The 27639-nt window shown below is 44.8% G+C and overlaps 1 protein-coding gene across 4 annotated transcripts; it reads left to right on the plus strand.

Moving 5' to 3' along the window:
* The first annotated feature begins 1044 nt into the window (after nucleotides 1-1044).
* Nucleotides 1045-19492, plus strand: MBD3 (methyl-CpG binding domain protein 3). Of its 4 annotated transcripts, none has more exons than XM_074808471.1 (8): nucleotides 1045-1112; nucleotides 5990-6046; nucleotides 9058-9217; nucleotides 10961-11098; nucleotides 13803-13893; nucleotides 14372-14549; nucleotides 15794-15991; nucleotides 17588-19492. In XM_074808471.1, the coding sequence occupies exons 1-7, from the start codon at nucleotides 1057-1059 to the stop codon at nucleotides 15984-15986; spliced, it is 873 nt and encodes a 290-aa protein (XP_074664572.1). In that variant the 5' UTR covers nucleotides 1045-1056; the 3' UTR covers nucleotides 15987-15991; nucleotides 17588-19492. The 4 variants fall into 4 exon arrangements, with proteins under 4 accessions (XP_074664572.1, XP_074664573.1, XP_074664574.1 ...); XM_074808472.1 differs by lacking the exon at nucleotides 1045-1112 and adding an exon at nucleotides 1522-1653; XM_074808474.1 differs by lacking the exon at nucleotides 1045-1112 and adding an exon at nucleotides 2615-2692.
* The last annotated feature ends 8147 nt before the right edge of the window (nucleotides 19493-27639 follow it).

The following is a 27639-nucleotide window of genomic DNA, read 5'->3' on the forward strand; positions in this document are numbered from 1 at the left end:
ATCACATATCTTAAATATAAAAATCTTCCTGTACAAAGGAAATGTAACCCAGCACCTACAGGCACACCCAGCTCTGAAGTTGTTTTCTATCTGGACGAGTTGCACCCCGTGCGTGGGGGACTCTGGGTTTCCTCTCGCCTGCGACACGCATCTCTCATCCTTCCTCTGCTCCCTGCTGCTTTCCAGATAACAAGTGAGCGAGCCCTGTTTTGTAAAAAAAAAAAAAAAAAAAAAAAAAAAAAAAGTAAAACTCCCGACAGCTTTTAGCACAGATGTGGGCTGGAGGAAGCTCTGGAAGTTCAAACAAAGTAAGTTGGGTGTCAGAAGATGGCTGGAGCGTGTGCCCAAGGATGGCGGCGGGCGCAGCCGCTCTGAGCTCCCCTGGCGATGGCTCCGGGACTGCTGGGCCGTGCAGGAATCTTAACAAAAACCTCCTGTGTCATTCAGTCTTAAAATGAATTAATCTGACTCGATTTGGAAGGCGGGCTGCCGGGTGGCGCTCGGTGGTGTTCAGCCTGTGGAGCCTGGCACGGCGAAAGGCGGGTGCTGGGTTGTGCGTGATCGGAGTTGGGGTTCCCGGGGGGTGTTGCGGGAGGCAGCCGCCTCTCCCGGGGTCGCTGCCCGTCTGTAACAGGTTGCGGTTGACGCTTTTTCCTGAAAAACTTTTCATTGCTTTGTCTTCACGCCAGCTCCGCCGGAGCGCGTTTTCTTCCTTCTCGCTCGTTTTTGTGTGTGTGTGTGGATCTGGTTTTGGACGTCGTCCCAGGAGCAGGGCTGGGGGTGCTACAGAACACGCCAAGCGAACCCCGAAAAACCGCCGCAGGAAAAGCCCCGGGGCGCGGGCCCGGCGCCGTTCCTCCGAGCAGGGTTCCCCCGGGACACGGGCCTGGGCCCAGCAGCCCCGGTGCGTGCCCGCGGTGCCCGGGGCAGGGCGGGGGGTGCCGGCGGGCGGGCCCGGGGCTGCGGCGCGGGGCCGGGGCTGCAGGGGGCGCGAGCGGGCGGGGCGGGGGGCGCGGGGCCGAGCCGCCAGTCCGGCCGGGGCGGGCGCGGGGGAAGATGCCCAAAGCGGCGCTGCCGGGACACCGGGGGGGGCCGCGGCGCCCGGCGCTGGGGTGAGGCCGGCGGGGGGGGGGGGGGGTGGTGGTCTTGGCGGGGGGGCGGGGGGCCGGGAGGAGGGCGGCGTGACCGGCTTCCCGCCGAGCGGGGCGGCGGGGAGGGACTATATCCCCGCGGCGTGCGCGGGCGGAGGGATCCAGCCGCGGCGGGAAGGTGGGAGGCGGAGCGGTGGAAGGGGCGGGAGCGGAACCGCGGGGGCGGGCGGAGCGGAGCGGAGCGGCCGCCTTCGGCGTGGAGGAGGCGGGAGGGCCGCGGCGGAGCGCGGAGCGGCGCCAGGGCCCGGCGGGCGCCCGCGGAGGCCGCGCTCGGGGCGGGCGGGAGCGGGACGAGCCGCGGCCGCAGCGCCGCCTCCCGGGGCGGGGGGTGGGTGGGTGGGTTGGGGGGGGGGGGTGTGCAGCGGCGGGAGCGGGGAACAGCCGCTGGCGGGAGGAGAGCGCGGCGGCCGGGAAGAGCCGGCGGAGGCGGCGGGAGGCGGCGGCGGCCGGAGCCAGGAGGGAGCGGCCGCGGGCCGGGCCGGGCCGCGATGGAGCGGAAGAGGTGGGAGCGCTCGGCCGGGCCGCGGCGCCTCCGCCTCGGGCCCCCGGGGTGGGTGGGGGGCGGGGGGAGCTCGGGCCGCGCTTCCTCGCGGCGGGGTGCCGGGGGCAGGCGCCCGCCCGGTGGGAGGCCGCGCCGGGGCACCGGGGGAGGTGCCGGCCCTGCCTGTCGCTACAGGTGGACGCGCCGTGGGGGCTGGCGGGGCTGCGGGCTCCTCGAGGGGCCGCCGGGGCCTGCGCTGGGGTCTCGGGGGGCTGTCGGCCCTCACCCCGCCGTGCTGTCAGCGACCCGCCGGGAGGGGATGGGCACCGCGGGAGGGGGCAGCGGCCCTTCGGGAGCCCCGCTCCTCCGCTCAGCGCGGCTTATGCCTAGCAAATACAGTTATTTTTTTTAACGTCAAATAAACACGGTGTTTGCGAAGTAGCCAGGGTATCGGCGAGAGCGGTTGCCCGCCTTCTCGGGGCTCTATCTGCTGCTTTTGCTGTATATTAGGGAGTTTGGGGTAGGGTGAAGGAAGAAGCATTTGCCTGCCTGCGGTGATGGCTGTTGCTATAGATGAGAGGCCGGGGCAGGGCTCGGGATGCGTTATCCTGTGAGTATTGCTGTTGGGGGAAGCATATGGCCAGGGAGCTGCTTGCTCTGCTTGGAGGATTTCTATTAATATCAATGTATGTCTCATATGGCTGTAGGTGGGCCATATGGATCCTTCCTGCACCCATAAGAGGCAGCCTCAGTGCACCCGTGAGCTGATGTGTGAAACTTGGGTCCATCGGGAGCTGGAAGAGCAGAGCAGAAGTTACCCAGGTGTCCTTATCTGGCCTCTCTAGTCGGCAAAATGTATGCGATCAACTTCTGCACGTGTTTGGTTTCATTTTTTTTTTTTTTAAATCAGGTTATGGTGGTGAGAAAAGCGTGCTGTGCTGGGTGGCGAGTGAACCAGCAAATATCAGTCTCGAGAGCGTAAAGCTGGAAGTGCCGGCTCCACCGCTGCTGCTCGGAGTCTGTGGGGAGAAGGAAAGACCAGTGGCAGCAGCTGGAGGAGGTGCAGCTGAAAGCTTGAATGAGCCCTGTTTTTCCCAGAACTTATTTTATTTGTGAAGTTGCAGTCCCAGAGCTGAACTTTAAAAAGAGGGGGAGAGAGGAGAAGTAGCATATTTTTATTCCCAAGTTATAATGGATTTTCCCTTTATATCAATTTGGACAGAGATCAAAGGTGTAATAGGGCCCTGCTGCACTAATTTTTGGTTGCTGTTGCATTTTGCATTACCTCAGAGTGGAAAATATGTGTGTGGCAGTTTACTAATACCTCTGCTATTTCTGCCTGTTGTTTACCTGGATGATTTTTTTGTCCAGTTACCCTGAACATACAGATGCAGTAAGTGTTTGTGGAAAATTGCATGCCTGGTTTGGAAATGAGCACTCTCATGTGCAATAACCAGCCTTGAGAATTAACACTGAGCCGAGGTGCTCAGCGGCGGGGTGGCAGTTCCTGCTTTTCCAAACCGTTGTTTAGGGCTCCGGTGCTTTCTATTTGGCGGTTTCCTTTTGTAACCCTGAGCACTAGCAGCAGATGCTTTCTGCACGAAGGTTTCCGTCGAATACGAGTTCTGCTTTGGGCGACAAGACAAATGGGTTTTGCTGAGTGTGTTCAGCCTGTGAGATGTTGAATCTGCGTGAGCCAGTTGCTGGCTGGAAATTAAACCCTCCTTGAGGTGTCTCTAGGCAGATTTTTAGAAATGGTCGTATAACCTCGCGTTTACCAGCTGTTGATTGTGCAGAAATTTTTTAACTGGAGTGCAGTCTCTTGTCTGCCTGTGGCTTAAGAGGTGGGAAACCCAAGAGGGCATCTGGCTGATGTGGTGGGGCTTGTGGTCCCAAATTCAGAGTGAGCAGGAACGGTGCAAGGGTGCAGGATTTCAGGAAGGGAAGCGTAACGGGCATTTTGTGAAAGCGGTGGGCTGTCTTTGAGAGAGTTCTGGCTACAAAGGCTCTCTTCAAACTCAGTGCTCTCACCTAGGGGAAGGAGAGTTTAGTGCTGCTTTGTGTGGCTTTTCTGCTGAAAGTTTGGTGACCAAGTGTCTGAGAAGTTGGGATCGCTGCTCGTCTCTGCTTCAAGGAGCTGCTGACATCACCGTTCTGGAAAACTTAACAGATCACCGATTTTGTTGTGAATTTCTTACCAATATATAAAGTTGGAGAAAACATTTTTAACATCCCCCCCAAGTATATTTTGGTCTGGGTACTTTTTTTTTTTTTCCCCAAAAAAATGGTGGAGGAGGATGGTTTTACTGAGACCATACTTTGCTCTTTCTTGGTTGTTCTGTTTTACCCACAGCTCCCCCAGGGAAGCTCTCATGGTGCTTGAGATGAGCCTTGTAAAATGGCTGTTTATATTTGGGCTCATTCTTGTGTTACAGGACTGCCACTCGGCTTCTTGTTTAGGGGTGGGGTGCTGCTGGAAATTTGAGAGATTTTGTAAGTTCTTTGTTTTGGGTTTTTTTTTTGTGTGGTTGGAGCCCAAGTTACTGAACAAAGACAACCCTGTTGCCCTGCGGGGCAGGGAACATCCCTTAGACGCTGCTGCTGGCAGCGGTGCAGGGCCTCCACGTGCGTGTAAATAATGCCTGGGACAGTTGTGGTGACAAGGGACAGCTCAACGCCCCAAGGCTGCTTCGTGCAGAGCTGAGGGCACTCGCTTCCAGAGGGATGGGGAGATGCTGCTGCGCGGGTGTGTGAAGGCGTGGGGTGGGTTATGGCAGCTGAAGGAGTCGCCTGGTCTTGCGTGTTCACACCGGTGCTTTGTACGTGCGCGCTGGTGAAAGCTGCGAGTACGTCTGTGCTGGCCCATCTCGGGATAACCGAGTTGTTGGAGTGTGGGGCCACTGAGGCAGGGCTGGGTGCCGATGCTGCAGCCAGGGATAATGTGAAGATGCTGCGAGAGAGGGGGACTAACGGTGGCAGCGTGTGAGGTGTCCCAGGGAATCGTCTCTCCCTTGGAAGCGGTGTCGGGGGGTGGACAGCACCCGAAGGGCCCCCGGTGCCGGGCTTTGCCTGGGGAGAGAAGTGCAGCCGAGGGATGCTGGGGTGGGCTGTGACTCCCCAGCTCCATGCAGGAGGGATCACGATTGAAATGGAGAAGGAAAGACATTTTGCATTGTGCCTGTCACCCCTCCACTGAGGAAACGAGGCTTTGGGCAAACGTTATTGATTCCCCTAGGTTATTGATTACCTTAGGCATGTGCTGTTGATAACCCAGGTTATGCCTATCTCTGTTTCTTTGGAACACAGGCGACGTCTGGGTTGGTTCTGGGTTTTTTTGTCTTTTGTCCCTCGCTTTCCCAAGTTGTGCAGATCCTCTGTAGGCTAAATGGGGAGAGCGGAGGGGAGGAGACTTGTGTAATGAGGGAGGAGGGGAGAGGGCCTGGGTTTGCAGTCGGTCTGTCCTTAAGAATATAAGGCAGGAAACAAAGGCTGAGCAGCACATGGAGAGAGCAGCGGGCACCTGGCAGCGCCTGGCCCTTCAATAGGCTGCCACACATTCAGCTTAATCCGCGCCCAAAAAGTCTGTGAATAACAAGAGAGGGTGGCTTGGGTTTGGTCATACCACCCCTCCATCTCTTCGGGTTCGTTTTGTTAGTGCCGAGGCAGGCTGCACAAGCAGATAATGAGTTGGAGCTTTTGATGGACGAGCATGTAAAATCGTTTGCAACTTTGCAGTTGCCTCGCTTTTCGTAACATGGTGAAGTGTGAAAGACCCTAATTCAGGAACCGGGTACAGCGCACGCTCGGTATCAGTGCCTGCAGTATTATTTAGAAGAGGTTGGGGTTTGCAGCTTTGTACCAAGATGTCTCTCTTCTGGGTCTCTTCAAAACCTTTGTAGATCAAGAACAGGAGCGCAGAGCAAAGCCTTTGCTCTGGAGCGGGAGATAAATTTCATATTTTGTGATATTTAAAGGACACAGAAGCATTTTATCAACGTTTAGAATTCATAAACGCTGTTTTACTGTTTCTGTGCCTTGTGGCATGCAGCAAGCAATCCCGCTGCTAAAGTTCTGTGGTTTTTTGGCTGCCTTATCACCCCCCTCCCCGCCCCACCCCTCTCGGGTGTCTGTAGGTGCCCTCAGGGGCTGTGTCCTACCATGCTCCTGCCAGAGGGACCCCAGGAGCTCCAGAGCACGCGGACCGCTTCCTTTCTGTCTGTGTTTACTGAGCAACTTCACTGTCAGCTTTGAGTTGTAGCTTTGTTCCCCGGTCTGCCATTGTTCCAGAGAAGCTTGGTATGGTATTGCCTTTTTCAAGACATAATCAGAATAAAAGTTTTTCTTCTGAACATTTCAGTGCTTTTCCTTTGGGCCAAGCTTCCCCAGGAAGAGACAGGACTCTGAGTCATTTCAGGTGGGTTTTTTTTAGACATATGTGGACTTTGAGCAGCTTTTCAGATCCATTGCAAAATTACTATAAAGTATACTAAAAAACCCCAAGGGCTACGTTCATTTAAAAAATACTGTCTCTGAGTGTATCTGGCTCTGTTGTTCTGCAAGTTACACTGTGCTTCTAAGTGCACAATTCACTGTAATATATTATTTTTAAAATTACTAAGACACTAAACTGTAAATTGGATCTGTGGATCTTGGAAGAGGAAGCAGCGTCATATTCTTCATATAGCAGGAGTTTATCTTGGCTTTGCTGACAGCAGTGATGGCTCTGGCCTGAAAGCTGCTGGAGTTGGTTATTCCTCTTTCTGTATTGAGACATATAACTCCTTTTATATTTTTAAAAAGTGGTTTCAAATTTGATTCTGGACCCAGTCTCTGTTCCTGTCTGCTTATTCCTGCTCTCTGTGTCGTCTTCTGGCCTGAGTGTTTGTGCAGCTCCCTAATGAACTGGTCCAGCTGAGGAATAACCAGTGATAAAGTGTTTCCTCTTCTTCTCCCTGCCCTCTAAAGATAGGTTATTTTCCCCATCTGGTTAACTGTGCATTTGCATGGATGCTTTCATGCTTGAGCAGTGGTGGTGGCAGGGAGTGGGTACAGGACGGGATAAGCAGCTTGAGAGCAATCGGGGCCGGGAGCTTCCTAAGCAGATAGATGCTGGGAGGGGGATGACCACAACCTTTTGGTTTTAAGTCCTTTGAGAGACTTTTTCAGATTTCAGTTTTAGTGTAATTCATATTAACCTTGTCTCTCAGTTTTTGGAGAGCTTTTAATACTTTGGTTCTTTTTGGGTTTTTTAATCTTTTTTTTTTTTTTTTTTTGCATATGCAGTCTGACTAATTGGTTTCACACTGTCCCATACTAGAAATTTTATGCTTATGCTGTTTTTTCAGACCATTCCCCTAATAAAGGCTTCAGGGAAGGAGATAATGTGTTGAAAAGAGTCTTTTTCCTTTGAGCTTTTTTTCCTTTGAGAAGACCCTAGAGAGGTTGTTAGTATCTTACCAGTGTGAACAGCATTGCTGTGGTAGAGTGGGATCTATGCTGCTGAAGTAGTTAGTAATACTTCTTTCCTCTCATCCTGTGACAACTTTATTTCAAGTTATTCTTGGCCTTCAAGTAGAAACCTTGCAACAAGTAGCCTGAATTTCTGGCTTCAGGAATAACAGAAGGTAACCTTAAGCACAGCGCTCCAACTGCCTCAGAAAGCATTTGAACCTCATTGGCGTTGATTTGTCTCCAACAGGTATAAGTTGGATTGATGCTATTTTTCTCCTCAGTAGAAAAAACAGGGGCTAATATGTAGGTACTGCTTGTAATCCTCTGAAGTTCAACACTTGGATGTTGTGAAGTTGCTTTGAATTGAGTTGTTGAACTCACAGGTGCCACCTCTGTGTACAATGGGCAGCCTACTAGTGAGGTCTCACTGGGATGTGACATTATATCTTCTAGATGAATCCCAGAATCATCTCGGTTGGAAAAGCCCTTGAAGCTCCTCCAGCCCCACCATGAACCTCACCCTGACCGTTCCCAACTCCACCAGATCCCTCAGCGCTGGGTCAACCCGACTCTTCAACCCCTCCAGGGATGGGGACTCCCCCCCTGCCCTGGGCAGCCCATTCCAACGCCCAACAGCCCCTTCTGCAAAGAAATCCTTCCTAAGAGCCAGTCTGACCCTGCCCTGGCGCAGCTTGAGGCCATTCCCTCTTGTCCTGGCGCTGGTTCCTTGGCTCAAGAGACTCACCCCCCTCTCTGCACCCTCCTTTCAGAGGAGGTTCAGAGACCTTCGGTACATCAAGAGCAGAGGGTATTTGTAGGCTAGGGAGGAGATCACCCTGCTTTCATGCAGTATGGCTGCAAATGCTCTAACACTACTAACTGCCCTTTAAAAGAAGAAAATGGATAAATAGGGGTGGGGTGGTAACTGGCATTTTGGTCTTAAAATGCCTTTCACCCAACTAACCTGTGTTTAGTATAATAAAAGTATGTGGAGTGAGCTTCTACCAGATGGGTACTAAGACTGAATATGCAGGTTGCAAGATGCAGAAAACCAGAAATGAGAGAAATTAAGGGAATAAAGAGGCATTGTTATGATGCTAAATGAGAGCATGTGCTTATTGTCTGTACAGTTCTACACTGCAGTCATAATACATTGACTTATTTTTGCTTTATGCATAAAAACTAGAAGAGCTTACTTAGCAGTGCTTTTTGTAGTGGTGCAAAAGGTTATATTATTTAAAAAAACCCCCACCACCAATGAGGAGTTGGAGTAATTTGTGCCTGCTTGCCAGATTGTAGTCTTTCATGTGAAACCAGGTGTTTGAAAAGAATCTCTCTTCTGTTTTGCCATTAATGGAAAGTTTTCCAAGGTTTTGACCTTTATTTTTGCATCACTTAAGCTTTGTAATTCTTTGCTTTGCAGCTTGTCAGCAGCTGACTTCTGTTCTTTCTCCTTGCTCCTCTGTAACCCTGAAGTGTTCAGAATGCTATCAAAGACTTGTAATCAAACCTGAATGTGCTATTCAAGGGGGGAAAGAGGGAGTCCGAGGAGACGTTTGTGGTGCTAGTCAGACATAACACTGCTGGGAGAAGAAATTATGCTTGAAAATGGGCATTTATGATTTGAGACAACCGAGTGATAAGTGCATCTGTGCTGATATCTCCCATGCTGGTCATTGTGTGAAGTGTGCTATGTTCATTTATACCTGGTCTGAATCTTCCTCTTTATGTATAAAAACATTTTAATGTGGGCTGCACTTAATTTGTTTCTTCCACAGTAATCATGAAAAAGGACTTAACAGGGAAGCAGTAATAATCCATTTAAAGTTTAATGTGAGCCTCATTCTTGGAAGTTCAGCACACGTTTTTCATGAAGGAGATAAAAATTGCCCCTCCTTAGTTGCAGCGAGCGCTGGTGTTTAAGTCCAGAGGGTTTTAATTTCCCTCCTTATTTCTTTTTTTCTGTTTTTTCAGCCCAAGTGGTAAAAAGTTCCGAAGCAAGCCCCAGCTGGCACGCTACCTGGGGAGCTCAATGGACCTGAGCACTTTTGACTTCCGCACAGGAAAAATGTTGATGAATAAAATGAACAAGAACAGGCAGAGGATGCGCTATGACTGTTCCAACCAAGCCAAAGTAAGACTAAGATGCAGCAGCAGCTTTCTGCTTTCTGTCTGCCACTATACTGGCCAGACTGCCTCTCAGAACAGTATCTGTGGTAGCGGGAAAATTAAGCCCTTTGTAATTAGTGTGGGGAAGTGGAGCTGTATGAAGTGACAAAATCTCTGTTATGGGGTGTTGGACAAATACTGCAATTCACTGACTCTTCCAGGGCACTGATACTGTGGAAGACTATTGCTCTACTGCTGAATCTTGTGTACAGAAGGGCTGGAGAGAGGGCTGGCACCTTCTCTTTCTTCCCCTCCCTGGAGTGCGAGATCACCTTCTCGGGCGTGATCTCCTCCAGAGCCCCAGATCTCCAGCTGACTCCTGTGGCTGTGCAGCAGCTCTGCTCCGCTGTGGCGTTTGGTTTGGGGGAGGAGTGGCATGGGGCAGCAGGGATGAGAGGTAACGCAGCCTCCCGCGAGCGACTCCCTGGAGATAGCCACACTGGTACCAGATTTGGAATTGGTCTAAGGAGAGGGGAAGCATTTTGGGCAAAAAGCTGAAGAGGCAAGAGGATGACAAGAGCCATTTGTAGAACAAAACAAGAGTCTGTGTTTGGCATCTGGTAATTTTGATTGTTAAGGTTTAGTCACGATTACAGTGACATAGGTATACTGCCTGTCTGGATAGTTTGGCTCGAGTCATTCTTAAGTATCTTCATCAGATACTGAAAGCTTTTTCAGAACCCAAAAGCTTATGTCTGTGCGTCTAAACATTAAATGTGGAAAATAGCATAATGCTTATTTTCTAAATATGTCAACCAGTCAAGAATCATCATCACTGGTGTGATTGGAACATTTACTTACAGCGCTAGGTGCTGTAGTGATATTTTAAAAGAAACATGCCTTGCTGCAAAGACCAACAGCTAACACACATCTCATAGGCTAAAAATTCTGCCCAGACCTTTCAATAAATGTACGAATAGTTATCATTGCCTTATAAATGGATTAGCACACAGATGGTTCAGAATTATATTTGTCCTGAATACATCTTTTCTACATCTCATGAATAAATATGTTAAGCAGATGCAGTGTCTGCATCCTCAAGAACAAAGTATGTCCTACAGCCATTTCAAGACTTGCATGTTAGATCTCGGGAACGAGGAATGGTGTTTCTGTGTTTCCACTAATGTAAAATGCAGTCATGTAGTGAAAACTTAATTGTTATGAGGTCTGTTTAAAAACTGAGTTTTGTTAAGAACTGAAGGTAAAAAAAAAAAACAATCAAGGTTCCAGGTGTATTAAGTTGTTTATTGGCATCCACAACTGGATTTAAACAGAATGGTTTAGAACGGCTTCGGGATTCACAAAATGGTCTCTAAATCCCACTTCATCATTTTGCTAGTTATTACAGATATTGTGTTGAAGTCTTCCGTTTTAGTGATCTACAAAGTGCAAACTCGGTGTTCTGACTCCTAAATTCTGTCAAAATTGGGATAAAACCAGTGTGTATAAACTAGAATGAGAGGAGGCTAGTATGTGAAGTAGAACGTGAAAGAGCAGAACACTTTGTTTAATTCTGATAGGGCTAAGGCAAGATTTGAACGTAGTTATGCATTTTTAGCAGTCTGACTCATATAGCTTGAGATCAGACAAGTTCTCGAGTCCATGAACTCTTCTTTCCCTGCTGTACATCTTTATGGCTGTAGTAGCATTTTAGCAAATTGAAAATGTTTTTGTGGGCTTTTCCCCTTCTTTTATTTGCAATTTTTAGGGCAAGCCTGATTTGAACACAGCACTGCCTGTCAGACAGACGGCCTCCATATTCAAACAACCTGTCACAAAGATCACGAACCATCCCAGCAATAAGGTGAAGAGTGATCCTCAGAAAGCTGTGGACCAGCCCCGGCAGGTGAGGCTTGCAGCTTAGTAGCTTCTTCTCCAGAACGAAGAAACTCCTGGTTTTGCTGTTGGGAGGGTCCAAAAGTAAACCACTTTGATTTTGTGATGCTGAACAAATAGTCCATAGCAGTTTGAAGTCTCTAGTACTTCAGAAACAATAACTTAGAGGGCTCCCAGCTTTTAAAATCAGAACAAAACCCGTTTCCAATACGGAGTTACTATGCTGTCTGCACTGTGTTTTATAACTTGACTCCAACCTTTGTTTAGATTACTGTTCTGTTGTAGCTAAACCTTCGTTTCCTTAATGCTGAAATTAAGTATTATCTACAAATTTAGAAAGATGTTGTAACCACTTTAGGGGGCATTTGTATTGTAATTATAATCACTGTCAAGTGTTCTGATTGTATAAGAATTCTGTGTTTCAAGAAATCTCTGTTCCTGTGCAGACCACATACAATGTGGCGTTTGTGATGTAGTGCAAGGGATTGGACCCCCTGCGTGGGCCTGTTTTCAGATGCATGTATCATTAGTAGTTAACTCTACCTGTATGAATAAGGTCATAAATTCACTTAGGATGTCATTATTAATACAAAATCAAAGTGTTTTCCTTATCATACTGTGTATTTGCAAACAAGAGAATACATCAAAATTAAAGGAAATCTTTCAGCTTAATTTCATCTAGTGAAGGGATGCAAAAAGTGTGCTTAGGACAAGTGTGGCTTTGAAGTTGGGCAGTGGTAAAATAAGATGTACCTGTTCAAAGCAGCCTTTGGAAGCATTCTCATTTCATTAATATCACCCAGAGCTGACAGCCTGTTGCCTCTGCAGAGATCACACCAGGGAGCCTGTGAATCCTTTCCTGTAGTGAGCCCATCTTTATAACTTTGGGAAACTAGATGTTCAGCTTCATTAGTCTGTTCAGATGCTGTCATCGTTATCAATTACCAGTACACTTTAAACTCTTGCAGGTCTGGTGGAATTAAAATGTATCATTCCAAGAGGGAAAGTGATTTCAATACAATTTAAAAATACCTTATAAACTAGCCACCTTTCACACTGAAAACCTTTTCTGCAAACTTAAAAATTACCTTTCTGAAGTGTGAGATAGGTTCTGTTTGAAATTGAGTTGGGTGGTTTGTTTTGGTGGTTGGGTTTGGGGTTTTTTGTTGCTGTGGTTTTTTTAAGCAGGTTGGTAGGGTTTTAGCATGGTTTCCTAAGGAAGCAGAGCATGTGTGTTTGTAGTGTTGTTGCTATTCCTATAACCCCTTGGCTAGTTAAGACAATAAGAGAGGACACTAAAGATATGACACTGATATGCAAAACTCTGAGTTGGGTAGAGATTTGTATCCCTGTTGTGGAAGAGATTGATATGTGGGTGCAGATTGATGTGTGAATGCAATCTGTTAGACAGCAGAGCTCAGCCCCGGTACACAAAGATGTTGTAATCTCAGCTGTGTTGTTTTGCTGCTCACGTTACTACTTGTTGTAATGCAGCTTCCTAGGCTTTACTTGTGTTTTCCTTAGGTAATCCTTTTTCTTTTTTTTATGACAACATCAGAGTCTGTTTTCTGAGAAGGTCCTTTAGAGTTTTTTATGTATATATGTATGTGTATATATATATAAAAATATATGTAATATATAAATATATATAAAAGATGTATGTATATATAATATATACATACACATTGGTTTATATATTTCCTTTTATACACCATAGAATAGAGCAGATTTGCTCTTTCTTGTGTATTTCTCTGCATTATGCATCTAAGAGTCTGTTAAATTACTGCTTTAAAATATTTTACTAGGCTGCAGTATATTTTAACCTCTGGTCAGCACACTCCAGATGTTTCTTCAAAATTTGAAAGCACTGCTAAGTCCCATCATGTGCTGGCTTAAAATTCACCTATTTGAAGAATATCCAGCCTGTGTGTTTGGGCTGTGACTGTCCTTATTCCCCTTGTTGGGAGCTGGTAACTGGAAAAGTAACGTGGGTTCAGTTGCTCTCAGATTTTGACAGGCGTGAAAAGGAGACGTGCGTGGACTGTTTGGGGTAAATTCTTCAGTTCCTCAAAACCCAGATAAAATTGATTTCTTGCAAGACAAACAGTACTCCAGCTATTCATTGATCATCCTTATACATGTAGATTGAGAGTTGAAGGTGTATCTAGGTAAAGTATCTGACTCCCCACCCAACCTTGCATTCACATGGTCTTAAGCTTGCGGAGAACCTTGATTCAGATTACAGGAAAGGACTAGACATGGTTGTTCTCATGAAAAACTTCTGGAGAGGAATAAAATAATGCTTTACCTTGGGAAGAGCGTGGATACAATTCTTGCATCCCTTAACTTCTGTGGTATATGTGAGACAGCAAGAAAGGAATAGGAGTGTAAAAAAGGCTGTCCTACACTGTGTGCACTCAGGTGAAAGTCGACAAGCCTTGCCTTGCTGTTCCAGTCCAGAACCAGTGAAAGCACCGGTCACTGGAAGAAAAGAAAGTCTCTTTCAAGGCAGCAAATCAGGACAGAGTAGTTGTGGGACTGATTGCCCATGCGGATTGCTCCCTGCTGTCAGACATGGCAGACCCCTTCTGTTGTAAATCCAATATAAAATTGTCTGCAGCAGTTTCTTCCCTCTTTTGATAGTAAGCAGGTGATTTGTGTAGTTGTCAATTCCATTTCTGTTTTGTGCCAATAAACACTTTCTTTGATGTCAGCTCTTCTGGGAGAAGAAATTAAGTGGACTGAATGCTTTTGACATTGCAGAGGAGCTGGTGAAAACAATGGACCTTCCAAAAGGTTTACAAGGTAATCAGAGTCTGCCCTTAACTCCAGGGGTGTCATTTTGATACCAATCAGCGGTGATCTGAAGGTATTGTGTTTGACCTCCTCATTCTCCAGTGCTCCTCAGTGCTGTGAACCATTCCTGCTTCAGCAGGAACTGTTAGTACTCTGGCTGGAAGGCTCGGTGCCCTTCATCCTGAGGAGATACTGAAGCAAAGCTTCTTGAGGTTTTTTTTTTGTTGTTCATTTTCCAGAAGCAGAATGGAAACAGCTTCCGTTCCTAATTTGGGTTTTTTGTGTAACAGAATGAGGAATTGATCTAGGCTTAAATAACCTTGGAGGGAGTTGTACAGGTGCTGCTAGAAGTGTTTAGGACAGAGATTTATGCTGTGTTAGCTTTCTAAATGACAGTACATGCTTTGCCATTAAAGTTTAAATAACGCCTGTTGTCCTGATCTTTGTCTTGTGCAATGTTGATTATTGCTTTTCCTCCCACGTGCAGGGGTTGGACCCGGGTGCACTGACGAAACCCTTCTCTCTGCTATAGCTAGTGCCCTGCACACTAGCACCATGCCCATCACTGGGCAGCTGTCTGCGGCCGTGGAGAAGAATCCTGGAGTTTGGCTAAACACCTCCCAGCCACTTTGCAAAGCATTTATGGTGACAGATGAAGATATTAGGTATTAACCGGAAATATCACTTGCTGTCTTGGAGCAAGGTTTCTTGTAGTAAAACAGTATATCTGCCCCCCCCCCCTTTTTTTTTTTTCCTCCAATGGCATGTTTAAATGTCTGATGGAGCACTACTGCTTGCTGAATTAATTTGAATGCCTCTATCAGTAGAGTACACGAAGCTGCTCTCATACAGGCATGTACTTAAAGCCCATTATTTTTTATTTTGACCATGCTCAGTTACTCTGAGGTTTCAGGTTCATATTTGTTTTTCATGTCAGAGTATGCCTCCTTATATTGAAAAAGCTGTCTGAATTTGAGTAACCTTGATTAAGTCACTTCAAAGTAAAGAAGGGATTGGAGAAATCGTGAACAGTGCAATTAGATTCTCTTCAACTTGTGTCAGCACAGGACCAAATGGTACTAACTGCTGCTGTGGCAGTGAACAAGGATGCAATTTATTTAGGTCTAGCTTGCTTTCAGTAATGAATTACAGTGCTAAATCAAGACTGGTTAAATTCAGTTCGAAGCACTTGATAGAGAACTGAATATACCAAAGACACTAACCTGAAAGCGTGCTACTTCGCATTCGTTAACAGCGTTTAAAAGTTAATACTTGTTTTGACAGATAAATCTTTTTGACTTACAGCATGACTTTTTTGTGCTTGATTTATACATGAATGACCAGGAAAAATGGTCTGTTTATAACTTCATGATTTCCTGTGTCTGAGATTGAAATAGGAGTCCCATGAGCCCCTGATCACTTCTTTACTATGACTTTTGACAGAAAAGGGGATGTAAAATTTAAGGTTATGGCTCGAAAGGAGAATGAGCAAAAAGACGGAAATGGTCAGAAGCTTAATTTTCTCTAGTCTCATTTTTGGAAATCTGAGGAGGGTAGGCTGACTTTTTTGTATTTAAATTAATATTAGTACCAGGAATTTAAAACAAACAAACAAACAAAAAAAACCCCTTGAGTCAGATGCTAGATTAGGCAAATTTCAGCCAGATTTAAAAATGGTACAATCAATGCTAAGGATTTGTAATAGAAAATATTGGACAAATTTTTAAAGTGTTTCTTTCATCTGCACTTACACTGTAATGCCAGGCAGTTTTTTTACAATGCAGTTCTTGGAGGGCTCTTCCAAAGCCATGCTTGTCTGCCCAGCCTCATGTATGAGGGATTTAAGATTCCTTTCCCTTGAAAGAGGCAGCTTTGAGGATTGATGTCGGTGTTCATTGATTTGGGGCAGGAAGCAAGAGGAACTGGTGCAGCAGGTGCGAAAGAGGCTGGAGGAAGCCCTGATGGCCGACATGCTTGCCCATGTAGAGGAAATAGCAAGAGATGGAGAAGCTCCTTCAGAGAAAGAAGGAGGTGAGGAAGAAGGAGAAGAGGAAGAGGAGGAGGAGGAGCAGGACCATGACCAGGAGATGGAGAATGTATAGTCCAGGTAGTGTGATGGCATCCTTTCTCACCTTAAACTGTACTTTCTTGAAGGCAGAAATGTTTTCAGAAAGAATCTGAGTATATGTTGACAAATCTTTGCTTTTTAGCATGCACTTTTAAAGGTGTAGTAGCCATGCTTCCAGGAAAAAAAGCAGATACTTTGGGGTGTGTGGTGTCTGGTGAGTGCTCTCATTGTCATGGAGTGTTCTGGGCCTTATGTCTGTGTCAGATGGGCTAAATGTGTGACCAGAATGTGTGTGTAAGCACTTGAAGGATTCGATCTTGAAAGTGGATCAGTTCTTCAAAATTTGTCTTGTGATGTCAATTTTTTTTCCCCTATTTATTTATTACTTCCTACAATAGACAAGAGGACACTGTGGCAGAAAGGACAGCTGCCATCTTACGGACTCCGTTTCTCCCCCACCTGCCTTTTCTCTCACTTTTGCATTTTCTTGCAGGGCATATCGGAGGGCACATTTGTGGAATTTTTAAAATATTTGTAGAAAGTTAGAAAAAGGCAACCTGACCATCAAAAGAGGGAAGTTGCTAAAAACTTATAAACTGAAAGTAACAGAACAATGTTTATATTCAAAATCTGGAAACATCTGAAAAGTTTAAGATGGTGTAACAGTAGTAACCACAGGATTCACAGAAACGTGCCTTTACGTTGTGCATCCCTTAAAGGTATCACAAAGGGCTTGCAGATTGTTTTCAAGTTTATCTCTGACTTTCACTTGTGCAGTGGAACTTTTTAAAGGTGCAACTAGAATTTTTTTTTTTATAGTCTTGTAAACCAAAATAGTTCTGAATAATGAATCTTTACTGTGTGGCAGTGCAGAAGAAAGAATTTTCTGCAGATAGACCAAGAGGAGTTGCCTTAAATGTTGTGTGTTGCACTGTATAGGGGCAGTGCACCGTGCTGAAGCAGAGCTTTTCCTCACTGTGTTCCTTTGATGTAACCCTAGCCAGGAGCACTCTATGTATCATCAGTGGAGCTCATGCAGTGAGATGAAAACAGAACTCACTAATTTTAATTTTTGATCATTTTAAGTTTTAGCCTAAGAAAAGCAATTAGTGTTCTGTCACTGAAATAGGATAGCCAATACCCTGGGTGCTTCATTAGATACACTCCAGAGCCCGTGAGGCAAGAACTAGGAATGTGGAGGGGAAAAAAATGACTTTTTAGGATGAGCAGCAGAAGAAAAGCAAAGCTGCTTTGGAGGGAGTGGCAGCTGTATTTCAGGTAGAAGGAAGAGTGATTTATGTTAAGCAATCCTTCAAGCTGGAAGGTTGATTATAATGTGAAATCTGTTTGGCCTTTGGGAGATGTCATCTGATATCTGGGCGCTCTATATCTTCCTGTTTTATCACATCACTAACAGTAGCTTTATTTGGACAGCGAATATCTTGCATTCCTTTCTACTACAAAGGTCTGGCAACAGCAAAGAACCAGAACAAACTGTCTGCTGAAGGCGAAAAACGGGATAAAAAAATGGATATGTTATGACAACGGTGCTTTATTCTTTTCAGGGCTCACTTGCTACAAAGATAGAAAAAGTTCTTACTGACTTACAAGGTCTTTTTTTCTCTTTTTTTCTAGGGAGTTCCATCTAAGAATTCCCAGTATAAACCCTATCAGCAGGGTCAGCACAACTATTTACAAAGCCAAGAGTGTCTGCCGAGTAAATTGCACCAACAATCCAACTGTACCTATGAGCATTTTGATGTACACTTCAGGAAACGTTGAGAAGCTGATGGTTCATTAATTGCTGGGTAGTTTTGAAGATGGAACTTGACTAAACTCTACTTCCCCTCCTTTTTCTAAAGGGGTAGGGTAATTGGGAATGCAAAAGTGGGAGGGAATAAAGGAATATAAAATGGTGGGAGGGAAAATACTAGGAACCAAATTTCCTGTCCTTTTTTTTTTTGTTGTGGGTCAGTGATAGGTGATACATTTTTAAGCTTTTCTATCAAAGTACCTTTAACAATGACCCATAGAAACAGTTTTCTCTCTAAGACAAGTGAGAGAGATGCTGTTTCACTCCTTGGCTACTCTGCTGTAGGCTACCTGTTTGTACCAGACTGTAGAGAGGTCATTTTATGGTGTGGATTGTCATTCCATGTGTCAATTCGGGTCACTGAATTTCCTTTTCCTCGCAAGACCACATTGGTCTTTGAAGTGTAGTCTCAGAGATGAACTGCCAGTGCCTCTTCCACCTGAGGTTTTGATTAGTAGGGGAAGTTACACTTGAGGAATTGGTCTTACATCAATGGCAATCAGTTTTTTTTTTTAGTTCCATGACCACACTGAATGCACTACTGTGCATCTTTTTGATACAGAGTTGTGTGTATGTGCAAGCACAGCTGAATAGAGCTTCAAATATAAATATACTCACTCTGGGGTATATTTTGCTTTGGTTAAGTCCGGTCAGAAGGACCTTCTCAACTCGGAATGGAAGAATGACTCATTTCTGATTGACAATGAGGAAAACTTCCTCCTTTCTCTTCTGGTGCCAAGAACCCTGACCTCTGTTTCTGTGTGTGTGGAGGGAAGGGGATCCATTCCAATAGGTGTGTCTACACATCTGCTTTCGTGTGCAGTAATGTTCTGACCTCTTTTAAAACAAGAAAGGAAAAAGGTTGATTTTTCTATAATTGATATCTAAAAACGAATTTAAAGCTTTTTATTAAGTATTAAATCTTTCTTATTTGCATGTGCAGTGAAGTGACCAGCATTTTGTGTCCAAAAATGAAATTATGTGAAACCTGCCTTAATGTGTTTATAAGTATTTGACTTCACCATGGGTACCTTGATTGATTCCTCAGTCTCTTCTAGTACATCTGTGAGCATATTAGGGTAACTTGTGGCTAAAAATGGATTTATCTGGGGAGGGAGGATAGGGAGAGGGGAGGAAGATGAGAGTTTATAGCTTGGAGAACGTGTTGACTAGGTTGCAAAAGTTATTTTAGTCTTAGGGTATCCGTTGCATAATTCATGCGTGGATGTCTCAGCTGAGAGTACAGTATAAAGTGGTGGATTAAATATTGTGCCACTAACCAATTGTACAAGTTGTTGGTATCCCAAAACTTGGGGAAGAAAGTAGCTCCCAGAGCCTTTATCATGTAAGAATGATTAGCAGTGACAGCAAGGGACCAGGGGAATTGCCTGGAAAGTAATAGCCTTTGGGAGTAGTTCAGCTTAGTGATCTGAATAGGTTTAAGCTCCTTGAAAAATATCCCATGCCAAAGTGATTGATACTGTATTAACTCTTTTCTTAAAGATTTGAAAATACAAAATTCTTTGATACTGCTCATTTGGAGTACTGCAAGAAGACTGAATTGTACTTTACTGCTGTTCTACCTGGTATTGCTTTGGGGAACCTTACCTGGTACTGCAGCCAGTGAAAATTATTTTCCTTTTTGAACAGTTTGTTATGGTTATTATTCTGTAAATCTGTCCTCTTGTAATTCATTGTGTTGAATTAAATGTTTCTCACAAAGTAGAGATTCTTCTAGTCTGCGTCAAGCCCTTACCTGGGGTTTTTGTGCTATGCCCCTTCCAGTTACTTCAGCGGAGATGCTCTTGCAGTTCTGTTGTGGGCTTCATTCTGAGAGTTGGGTCTTGATATTTAGGACCCGGCAGAGGGGGATACAGAGTGAAACTTGTGGAAATCTGGTTTGTTCTTGCTGCAGAGTCCCGTGTCCTCACCGAGTAAAAGGCTGCCGGGGTGTCCCATCTAAGAGGCAAATTGCTGATGCAGCCCTTAGAATTCCAACTCTTAGCAGTTTACAACCCGTACTAGAGGTGTTCTTTTGACCAGGGCAATCTTGTTCTGACCCACTATTTCTTTTTTAAAACTTGTTTAGCATCTGGTGATGTGTTTATTTACTTTTATCTGAATCGAAATACATTGTAAGCATACGTAGCACCAGAACTTAGGTGATTGAGATGTTGTTACTAATATTTTGATGCCTTGAATATCGGGTTTATATTGCTGCCAACTTCTGTGCCAACTTTTTTGTTTTCAGCACTCTGCTTTCCTTGCCCAGCTCTCTCTCTTTCCTTCAGTCCTTTAAAAAGTTAATTAATGTTTTCATTCATATGGAAGAGGTGATTGTTCAAAGTACCAAAAAGGCACCCAGGACTCCTATCACATCCAAAGAAATTTAAATAACTTTACCTGCTTATCAAGATAGGTAAGTAAATAAAATACTCCTTTTAAATGAGCCTGATGTTTTTCTCGTGTTGCTGCAATAATAACTGGATTAGTTTGTCTTATCACAGCCTACTGCCGTGGATGTGACTGATGGGCATATAGTGGTCTGCCATCACTGAATATATCCCCAAGATGGAGAAAGCAGTTGTTACTTCAGGTATATCTTGTTAAGCAGATGATTAGTAAACAACATACTTAAGAAAAGTAATTGAGTGGAATTGGGGCAAAACTTAGTTGTTACAATGAGAACATACTAACAGTGGTGTTGTCCATTGCTGTGTCTGAGATCAAGTTCCTCTGCTTGGAGCAGATGCTTTTGGAACTGGTGATTCTTTCTGTCGGTGGTAACAGCAGCTTCCTGTTGCCCTCAAACATTATAAATGTGTGTAACGTGGAGCTGCAGTGTGAAACAGCCTTAGGTTTGTCCTGCACACTGTTTGCACTGGTAAGCTATTTTGATTATTTTCTATTAAAACAGTAGTACCAAGCTCTGTGGACAAATAGTTGTATTGAAATAGTTTAATCCTCTTTGGAGATAATTATATTTTATTGGTCCTTATGCAGCTTCACTAAGGGGCAGGATCTTGTCCGGTACAGCTAAGGTTTTGCACTTTGTAGTCAGTGTAATTTTGGATACATACTACCTGAGTTCACAAAAGCTACATTTCTTATGCTGTGTCATGCTCAGTCAGGTTTTTCTTGTTTTATCTGGAAACAGCAGCCTGCCTAATTCTAGAGGGCACTGGTTGGAGGAGATGGGGGAAGGACTGGTTTCATTGATGCTGGTAGATAGGATGAAAACCCTCAAAATGCCATTTTCCTCTGCAAAGATAACTTTGTAAAAAGAGACTTCTTGTTATTTAAAACTTCTGATTTTATCTTGTGCAAAGTGTGTTGGAGCTGTTTCATTAAGATGGCTCATTTTTTTTTCTCTGCTTTGTTTTGCAAAACTGACAAAGTTAAAGGGAATGTAATTATCTCCCTGTTTGTATTACCAGTGTTACTTTTACTGAATTCTAGTTGGATGAAATTTTGTGCAATCAATAAAAATAATGAATTTGCATGGATATTGGTACAGTCTGCATTTGGCCTACAGAGCTTTTTGTAGGTGCTTCTGCCCAGGAAAAGTTAGCTTGATTCACATCTGAAAATGAACTTGCTGAACTGGCTGTTGAGCAAGGAAAGGGAGGAGTTTTCTTGCTTGTAAACTGAGCACATCAGGCAGGGAACAGTCATGAATGACATGGCTGGACTCTGGGAATGCAGGCGCGTTAAACCTGCCGGATGGAGGCCCTGGTGTCATGGCTGCAAGTTGTTTTCTAGTGATAATATTATGTCAGAAATATTTTTGAAGTTATAATCCATGGATAAGCGTACACTCTTGTTCTACTTCCCGTGTGAAAGGAGGCTAGCTGAAATAAACTTTCCAAATCGGAAATGTGTTTTTATCAGTAAAACACATTTGAGTTAAGCTGGGAACAACTGAAAGCTCTGTGTGCAAGGCAGACTCTGCTGAATGAAAGCTTTTCATTAGTGCTAGTTTATCAGCTGCTGGTTGAGGTAATTTTGCTTCTTTAAAGCTCTAAGAGACTGTGCTACTGCTCTTTTCTATAAAGTAAGAAAATGTTGAATGTAAGTATGAGTGGAGGCTTAAAAAAAAGTTACATGTATTTTGCAGCTGTCTTGCTGAAAACTAATGTTGTACAAGCTGGCTGTGGTAATTTGAGGAGTAGAGGGAAGCGGCAGCAAGCTATGCTGCTAAAAGTTTTGTTGTGTCAAATGAGTGTTTGTGCCAGTCCTGTGAAAGGCGCCCAGTTGCACAGCTCAAGGCTGCATCCACATATTTTTAAAAGACTTTAAATCCACTGACGCTGCCGTACCCTCTACAGAGCAGCAGGATCATTCTCTGTAGTACGTGGTGTGTAGCCGTACAGTAGCAGTCGCCCTGGTTTAAGGCTTTATCCTTCAGAACAGACAAGCTGTTCACCTTGAGGCTTTCTTTCCAGGCTTATTTCTGTTGTTGGATATTACTTATAATCTTCTGTCCTTGAATTTCTTGACCTAATACTTATTCATCCCTGTCTAACTTTGCCTTGCATTCTGCTTATCAACTTCTAATTGTTCTTTTAAGACCATTATGATGGATATTCTTGCTTTTCTTCCCTCCTGTTTGCCATTGAGTGTTATCTCTGTGGCAGCTGTAATGCTTCTGTACGTGGAAACGTATTTTAGCAACTTACCCCCTTAGTAGCTCTTCCACAGCAACCTGGCAGCTGCCTCCAGGCTCCCCAGCAGTACTTATGGGTTTGGAGCAGCCGTTGCAAGTGGCAAGAGGCCCTGCGACCTCAGATAACGGTTTGTAACAGTTGAACTAGATGATCTTCAAGGTCCTTTCCAACCTAGATGATTCTGTGAAATGCCAGGTCTTGCACTTAAAAGGAGCGTGGCCATGTCGTCTGCACCCAGATTTCTCGCTACCTTCTGTCTGGGTCTGTTCCTGGGCTCTGATAACCTACCTACACACACAGCTCTTCCTTCTGACTCTACACCTGGTTGCTTGGGTTGGTTTTATTTTTTTTTCCAGTCCTACTCTTTACTACTTTGCAGGAGGGAGGTAAAGCAGAACATCGGAAAGGTTAACAAGTCTTTCCGCACTTCTGAGTCGTGTCCTTTTTGTCTTGCTTTAAAGAGAGCCCATTCTATCTAGACTGATTGTCCCAGTCCTCAAAAAGAAGGTAGGATGACATGTTTGGAGTGGGGGAGGGAAGTGGTGGGAGAATGTTTAATGAAAAAAAAGTTTTTCAGGATTAATCTTATTTATTTGGGATTACATCCATAAGAACAGTCTCCAAGAGTCCAGATGCCCATGCAAATCTTTGTATGATACCACTTATTCCCTATCAAATAAGTTCTTTGCTGCTGTCACTCTGAACAGAAATTTCTGCGTATGCTGGAACTACTTCACACCAGACTTCTCCTTTGTGGTTGGTAGAGGTTCCCAGTGTTGCATATTTTAGCTCCCTGCTTTAAGTGTGTGTACAGATAGCCATGAGAAGGGGGTGTACTAATTCTGCAGCACAGAAAAGAATGTCCTGTATGGGATGCAGTGAGCTAAAAACTTGGATTTGTTCTCAGATTAGCAGGGATCAACTCTGTTCTCTTGAACTAATTAGGGAAAACCATTACCCTTCAGTTTGACCCCATGACTAGCTGGAGTATATGAGAGAACAGCACAGAACAGCATTTGCTAAATGATGTTTACAGTGATAGAGCCTTTATGAGAATGAGGAGAAAAAAACATTTTGAACTTCAGAATGACCCACCAAATCGCACTTGAAAGTGTTAGGGTTATTGGTTAGCAATCTAATTTAGTATTGATGAGTGCTGATGTAACACTAACTGTGAGTAATAAGTAATATTTACTGAGAATGGTAAATTAATTCATTAAATAAATCTCTTAACATTTAGTGGATTTTTCTTACCTTGCAGAGTCACAAATGAAAATAGTTTGAGACCGTGCAGAATTGGAATAGTAGGGCAGTGAACGACTCTGAGCTGGTTTGTCTCTAGTGGCAAGATTCAGGAACTGCTTAGCTGCAGGAATCTGGTTTCATTTGCAGATACAAATCACAGTTCTTCGGATAAGTAGACCCTCAAGTTTGAGCTTTCGGAAGGAGATGAATACTAAAAAGTTAATACTTGGTTTTGTTTGTAATTTGAGTCTAGCTCTATGTCCTGGATAAGCCTATCAAGTGTATTTTATAGGGTTTAGTGATCTGAAGGGCTGTAAAACTTTTCATGCTTTTGTCTGATCTGCAGTTAATTCTTAATTTTCCATCAAGTGGCTGCTCCACAACTTCTCAGAAGTCACTACCTGAAAGCTAGGTTCTTCATTAATCTAATGCATGAAAAAAGAGATGTTTGCTAATGGCTTACCCCAAAGTGCCTTTTTTTGTGTGCTGCTGTAGTAGGGAAATCTGTTAAGATAACGTGGTGGTGGTGGTGATACTAAGGTAACAGAAAAAAGGCTGCTTGGCCTTTTGGTGCCGGGAGGATCACAGTTGTCTGTGTTTTGAGTTATATAATAGTTGGTCAGTTGTAGCATACGCCTCTAATACAGTTTTTGCATGTCATGTTGACATTGAGCCTCGTCACCTTGAGCCATCTCCATATGTTGTTCCCTCAGTCAGCTACTTTGCAAGATGATTGATCTCAGACTTAGGTCATTTTTCAAGTTACAGATCTTGTCAATCTGTCTGGCTCCACCTACATGCAGTGATTCAGCTCCTGATGTGCTGAAATATTCCTTTAAGCCTTCCCACACACAAGTAAGGACTTTTTTATAATTCTTCTCCAAGCTGCACCACCTCTTCTGCGCTAAGAGCCTGTATTTTTTGCATGATGTTTGCATGTGCTTGAAGAACAGTACAGAAAACAAGAGTTTGATCCCCTAAAGAGTGACAGGAGCAACTACAATAGTTCTTTGAAAGTAGTCTTTTTTTTTTTTTTCCCCTCTAAACTTTAGATCCCATTTATAGCATTTGGCTAATGTGCTGTGATTTAGGCAGATGGATAACTTGTGGGGTTTTTTGGTGGTGGTGGGGGGAGTTTCCCCCTCTGTGTTCAGTAATGACCTCTTTAGGGATTGGTCTACAAAAGGATGTTCTTTATAGCAGAATAAATATCCTAGCTGGGGTGTTGTAACTTCTGCCTTTGCACACTTGACCTGGCTGTTGCAGAATTGTACTTGGGGAGTTAGACTTGCATGGCTGTGGTGGTACTAATTACTCTGCTGTAGTTATATTGCTCTGTTTACCCATGCAGAAAGCAGCTTAACGAGCTGTTACACCTCTGCTTTGTTTTAGTACAGTGTTCTTTAATTCCCTGTACATATACAGGGGAGTGTATTGGTCATTTTGGGGGACATCTTTGTTCTGTGGGTGGTTGGAGACCGAATGATTATAGGCAGCACAAAGAGGCAGCAGAAGCAATTGTGAATGAGCCCTGATAGGAAATGGGGAAACCACCCGGAGGGGTGGGCTTGGAAGCAGCAAGAGAGCACCTTCTGTCTTCTCTTGTGTTCAGGGAAGTTGGATCTTCTGTGTGGTTGTGTTTTGGCAAAGAAACAGAGTTGTGCTAAAGAGCTTCTCTAATTTGTGTAATCTATTTCTCTGTTAGTGGAAAACACAAGTCTCTTAAAGACCTGCTAATTACTCAGGTTAAAAAAGACAAAGGCACCTTGGTGTCATGAGTGAAATTAAGAATCGAAGAAGAAAGCGTGAGCTAGGTCTGCTGAAAATGGAACAGATCATAGGCATGACATCTACAAACCAGGTTTTCCAAAAGCACTTAAAATAACAACTGGCAGTTTCTCTGGGTGTTGTTGGACTTGAGGTAGTAATTTCCCCAAAGGACTGACAGAGTGCAGAGCAGGCAGAAAGGCAGCGTTCGGAGACAGCGGTGCAGTTCCTGAGGTGAGTTTGAAAGCCCACGTACAACGCTTCTCGTGGGGCTCGAGAGGTGGTGACGTGGTGGCCTGCAGTGGCAAGGAGTCAGTTAGTCTGTATTGGAGTTGCAGCAAGGACATAAGGAGCCGTTGGGGCAGGTTCAGTCTGTGTGGGTGCAGGTTGCCCAGAGAAGTTAGCAGAGATACAGTGTTGGTCATTAATGAGTTTTCTGTATTTTCTGGAAATGGGAGAAGCTCAGAAGGGAGGGGTTGTACTGTTCTACCTCAAGTAATGGAAACCCCACTATTTTTAGTAGCTTAGTGGGGTGTTTCAACTTACAAGGTTAAATATTTTGGGAAGTGAGAGGGAGGGGTGTCTCCCGGCCACCTCGTGTGGCTCAAATCTGCTGGTTTTGCCACGTCTGTCCCCGGAGGAGAAGCTTCAGTCCGCAGTAGGTGCAAGCTCTCTGTAACCCACCTGGAGCCTGCCAGCTCTCAGAACAGCTCGTGGCATGGGGAAGACGAGACTGAGGTGGGAGAATTCCCAGAGCTGTGCTCGTGCCGATGCCTCTGCGTAAGCACCGAGGAGTCTGGACGGGATATGGATGGATGTCCGTGAAACTGAGCCGTGAACGCTTTGGGGGAAAATGGAAGTTGCTACAGTCTTCTCTGCAGCAGCCCTCCAGAAAGAAAGAGCTGGTGGGAGCTCACTGCCAAGACCTCTGAAGGTAAAACAGGAGGAGAGGAAGCCTGTTACCTGTTTTCATGGAACTTTTGAGCGGTTGGAAGATGGTAGGTTTGGTTGGGAGGTGAGAGAAACGGAAAGTAGTAAGGAGACAGTTCCTGGTGACTGTTATTTCTCTGGAAGGATCTCATAGAAGTTTGAGGTGACCCACTCAGAGTATCGGGAGGTGAAAGTCCTTCTCCATAGGAGAGTCACCAGCTGAAGGGCAAAACTTAGAAGCACAACGACAGACCACGTGGCTTGTGTGTTTGGGCCACTGACCAGCAGGACTTAATGTTTCCCGGGATCTGTGAAATGTGAACAGAGAGCGGGTGTTTTGAAGTGGGGGTTTCTAGACCAAACACTGATGGTTCTTGCCATTAAAAACAATCCCAAGCTTGGTTGAATTGGTCCCAAACAAACCCAGAATGGTTGAATTGGTCCCAAAGACAGCGTTTGGGGAAAGACAATTATGTGAAAATGGAGAAAATGAAGCTTGAGAATAGGATCTGTGGAATTTGAGCATCTGGGCATTAGAGGTGGGTGAGCTGGTAATTGGTCTCAATGTTGTTCTAGTCCAGGGGTTCTCAACCTTTTCTTCACCATGGACCCCTTTATTGTGGCTGTAGACCACCAAGAATTCAAGATTTAAAGCACTAGGCTGCATCAAATACTTATTTCAATTTTTTCATGAAGGGTCTTCAGATTTGAAGAGAATGGGAAATAAGTGAATCTGTTAATGCAACACTCCTATTACAGTATCTTTATTGCAATGATTCCATATGAATTTAAAATAGTAGCATCAACACTCTTCTTGATCAAATGGCCCATTTTATGGTATTTTAACGTGCTAATTCTGAATTTGATGCCAATTTTTACATTAAAATTTAATGAAAAGTTTTTACAATTCTTCTCACCTCCCCCTGGTTTGTCTGTGTTCAGTCACTATATATTTTTGTTTATGGGTCCAGGGCCCCCTCTTGGAGGAACAGACTTCGGCCCCGTTGCGACCCCAGCGAGGGCTGTTGGGTTAAGAAAATGTCTTTAGGAGAAAAACCGCCTAGTTAAAGTGGGTGCCACCAACTAGACTAGCACCAAACGTACCAGGGCAGGCTGGGGGGGGCTTGAGTATGAGCGGAGCCTTGAGGGGAGGGGGCTGTGGGAAAAGGAGGCGCAGTGCTTGCTGCGGGCCAGACCAAACGTTTCCAAGCTGGATGATCCCCACCCCTGCTTTAAGCCTTCGCAGACCCCTGTGACGACATCGC

This window comes from Strix aluco, chromosome 29, assembly GCF_031877795.1.
Source record: "Strix aluco isolate bStrAlu1 chromosome 29, bStrAlu1.hap1, whole genome shotgun sequence".
Classification (NCBI taxonomy): domain Eukaryota; kingdom Metazoa; phylum Chordata; class Aves; order Strigiformes; family Strigidae; genus Strix; species Strix aluco.

Excerpts from the sequence above, each read along its gene's own strand:
- MBD3 (XM_074808471.1), top strand. The coding sequence starts at position 1,057 with ATGCCCAAAGCGGCGCTGCCGGGACACCGGGGGGGGCCGCGGCGCCCG. Across the intron at positions 9,218-10,960 it reads ACTGTTCCAACCAAGCCAAA|GGCAAGCCTGATTTGAACAC; the intron begins GTAAGACTAAGA and ends TGCAATTTTTAG. Across the intron at positions 14,550-15,793 it reads GTGACAGATGAAGATATTAG|GAAGCAAGAGGAACTGGTGC; the intron begins GTATTAACCGGA and ends GATTTGGGGCAG.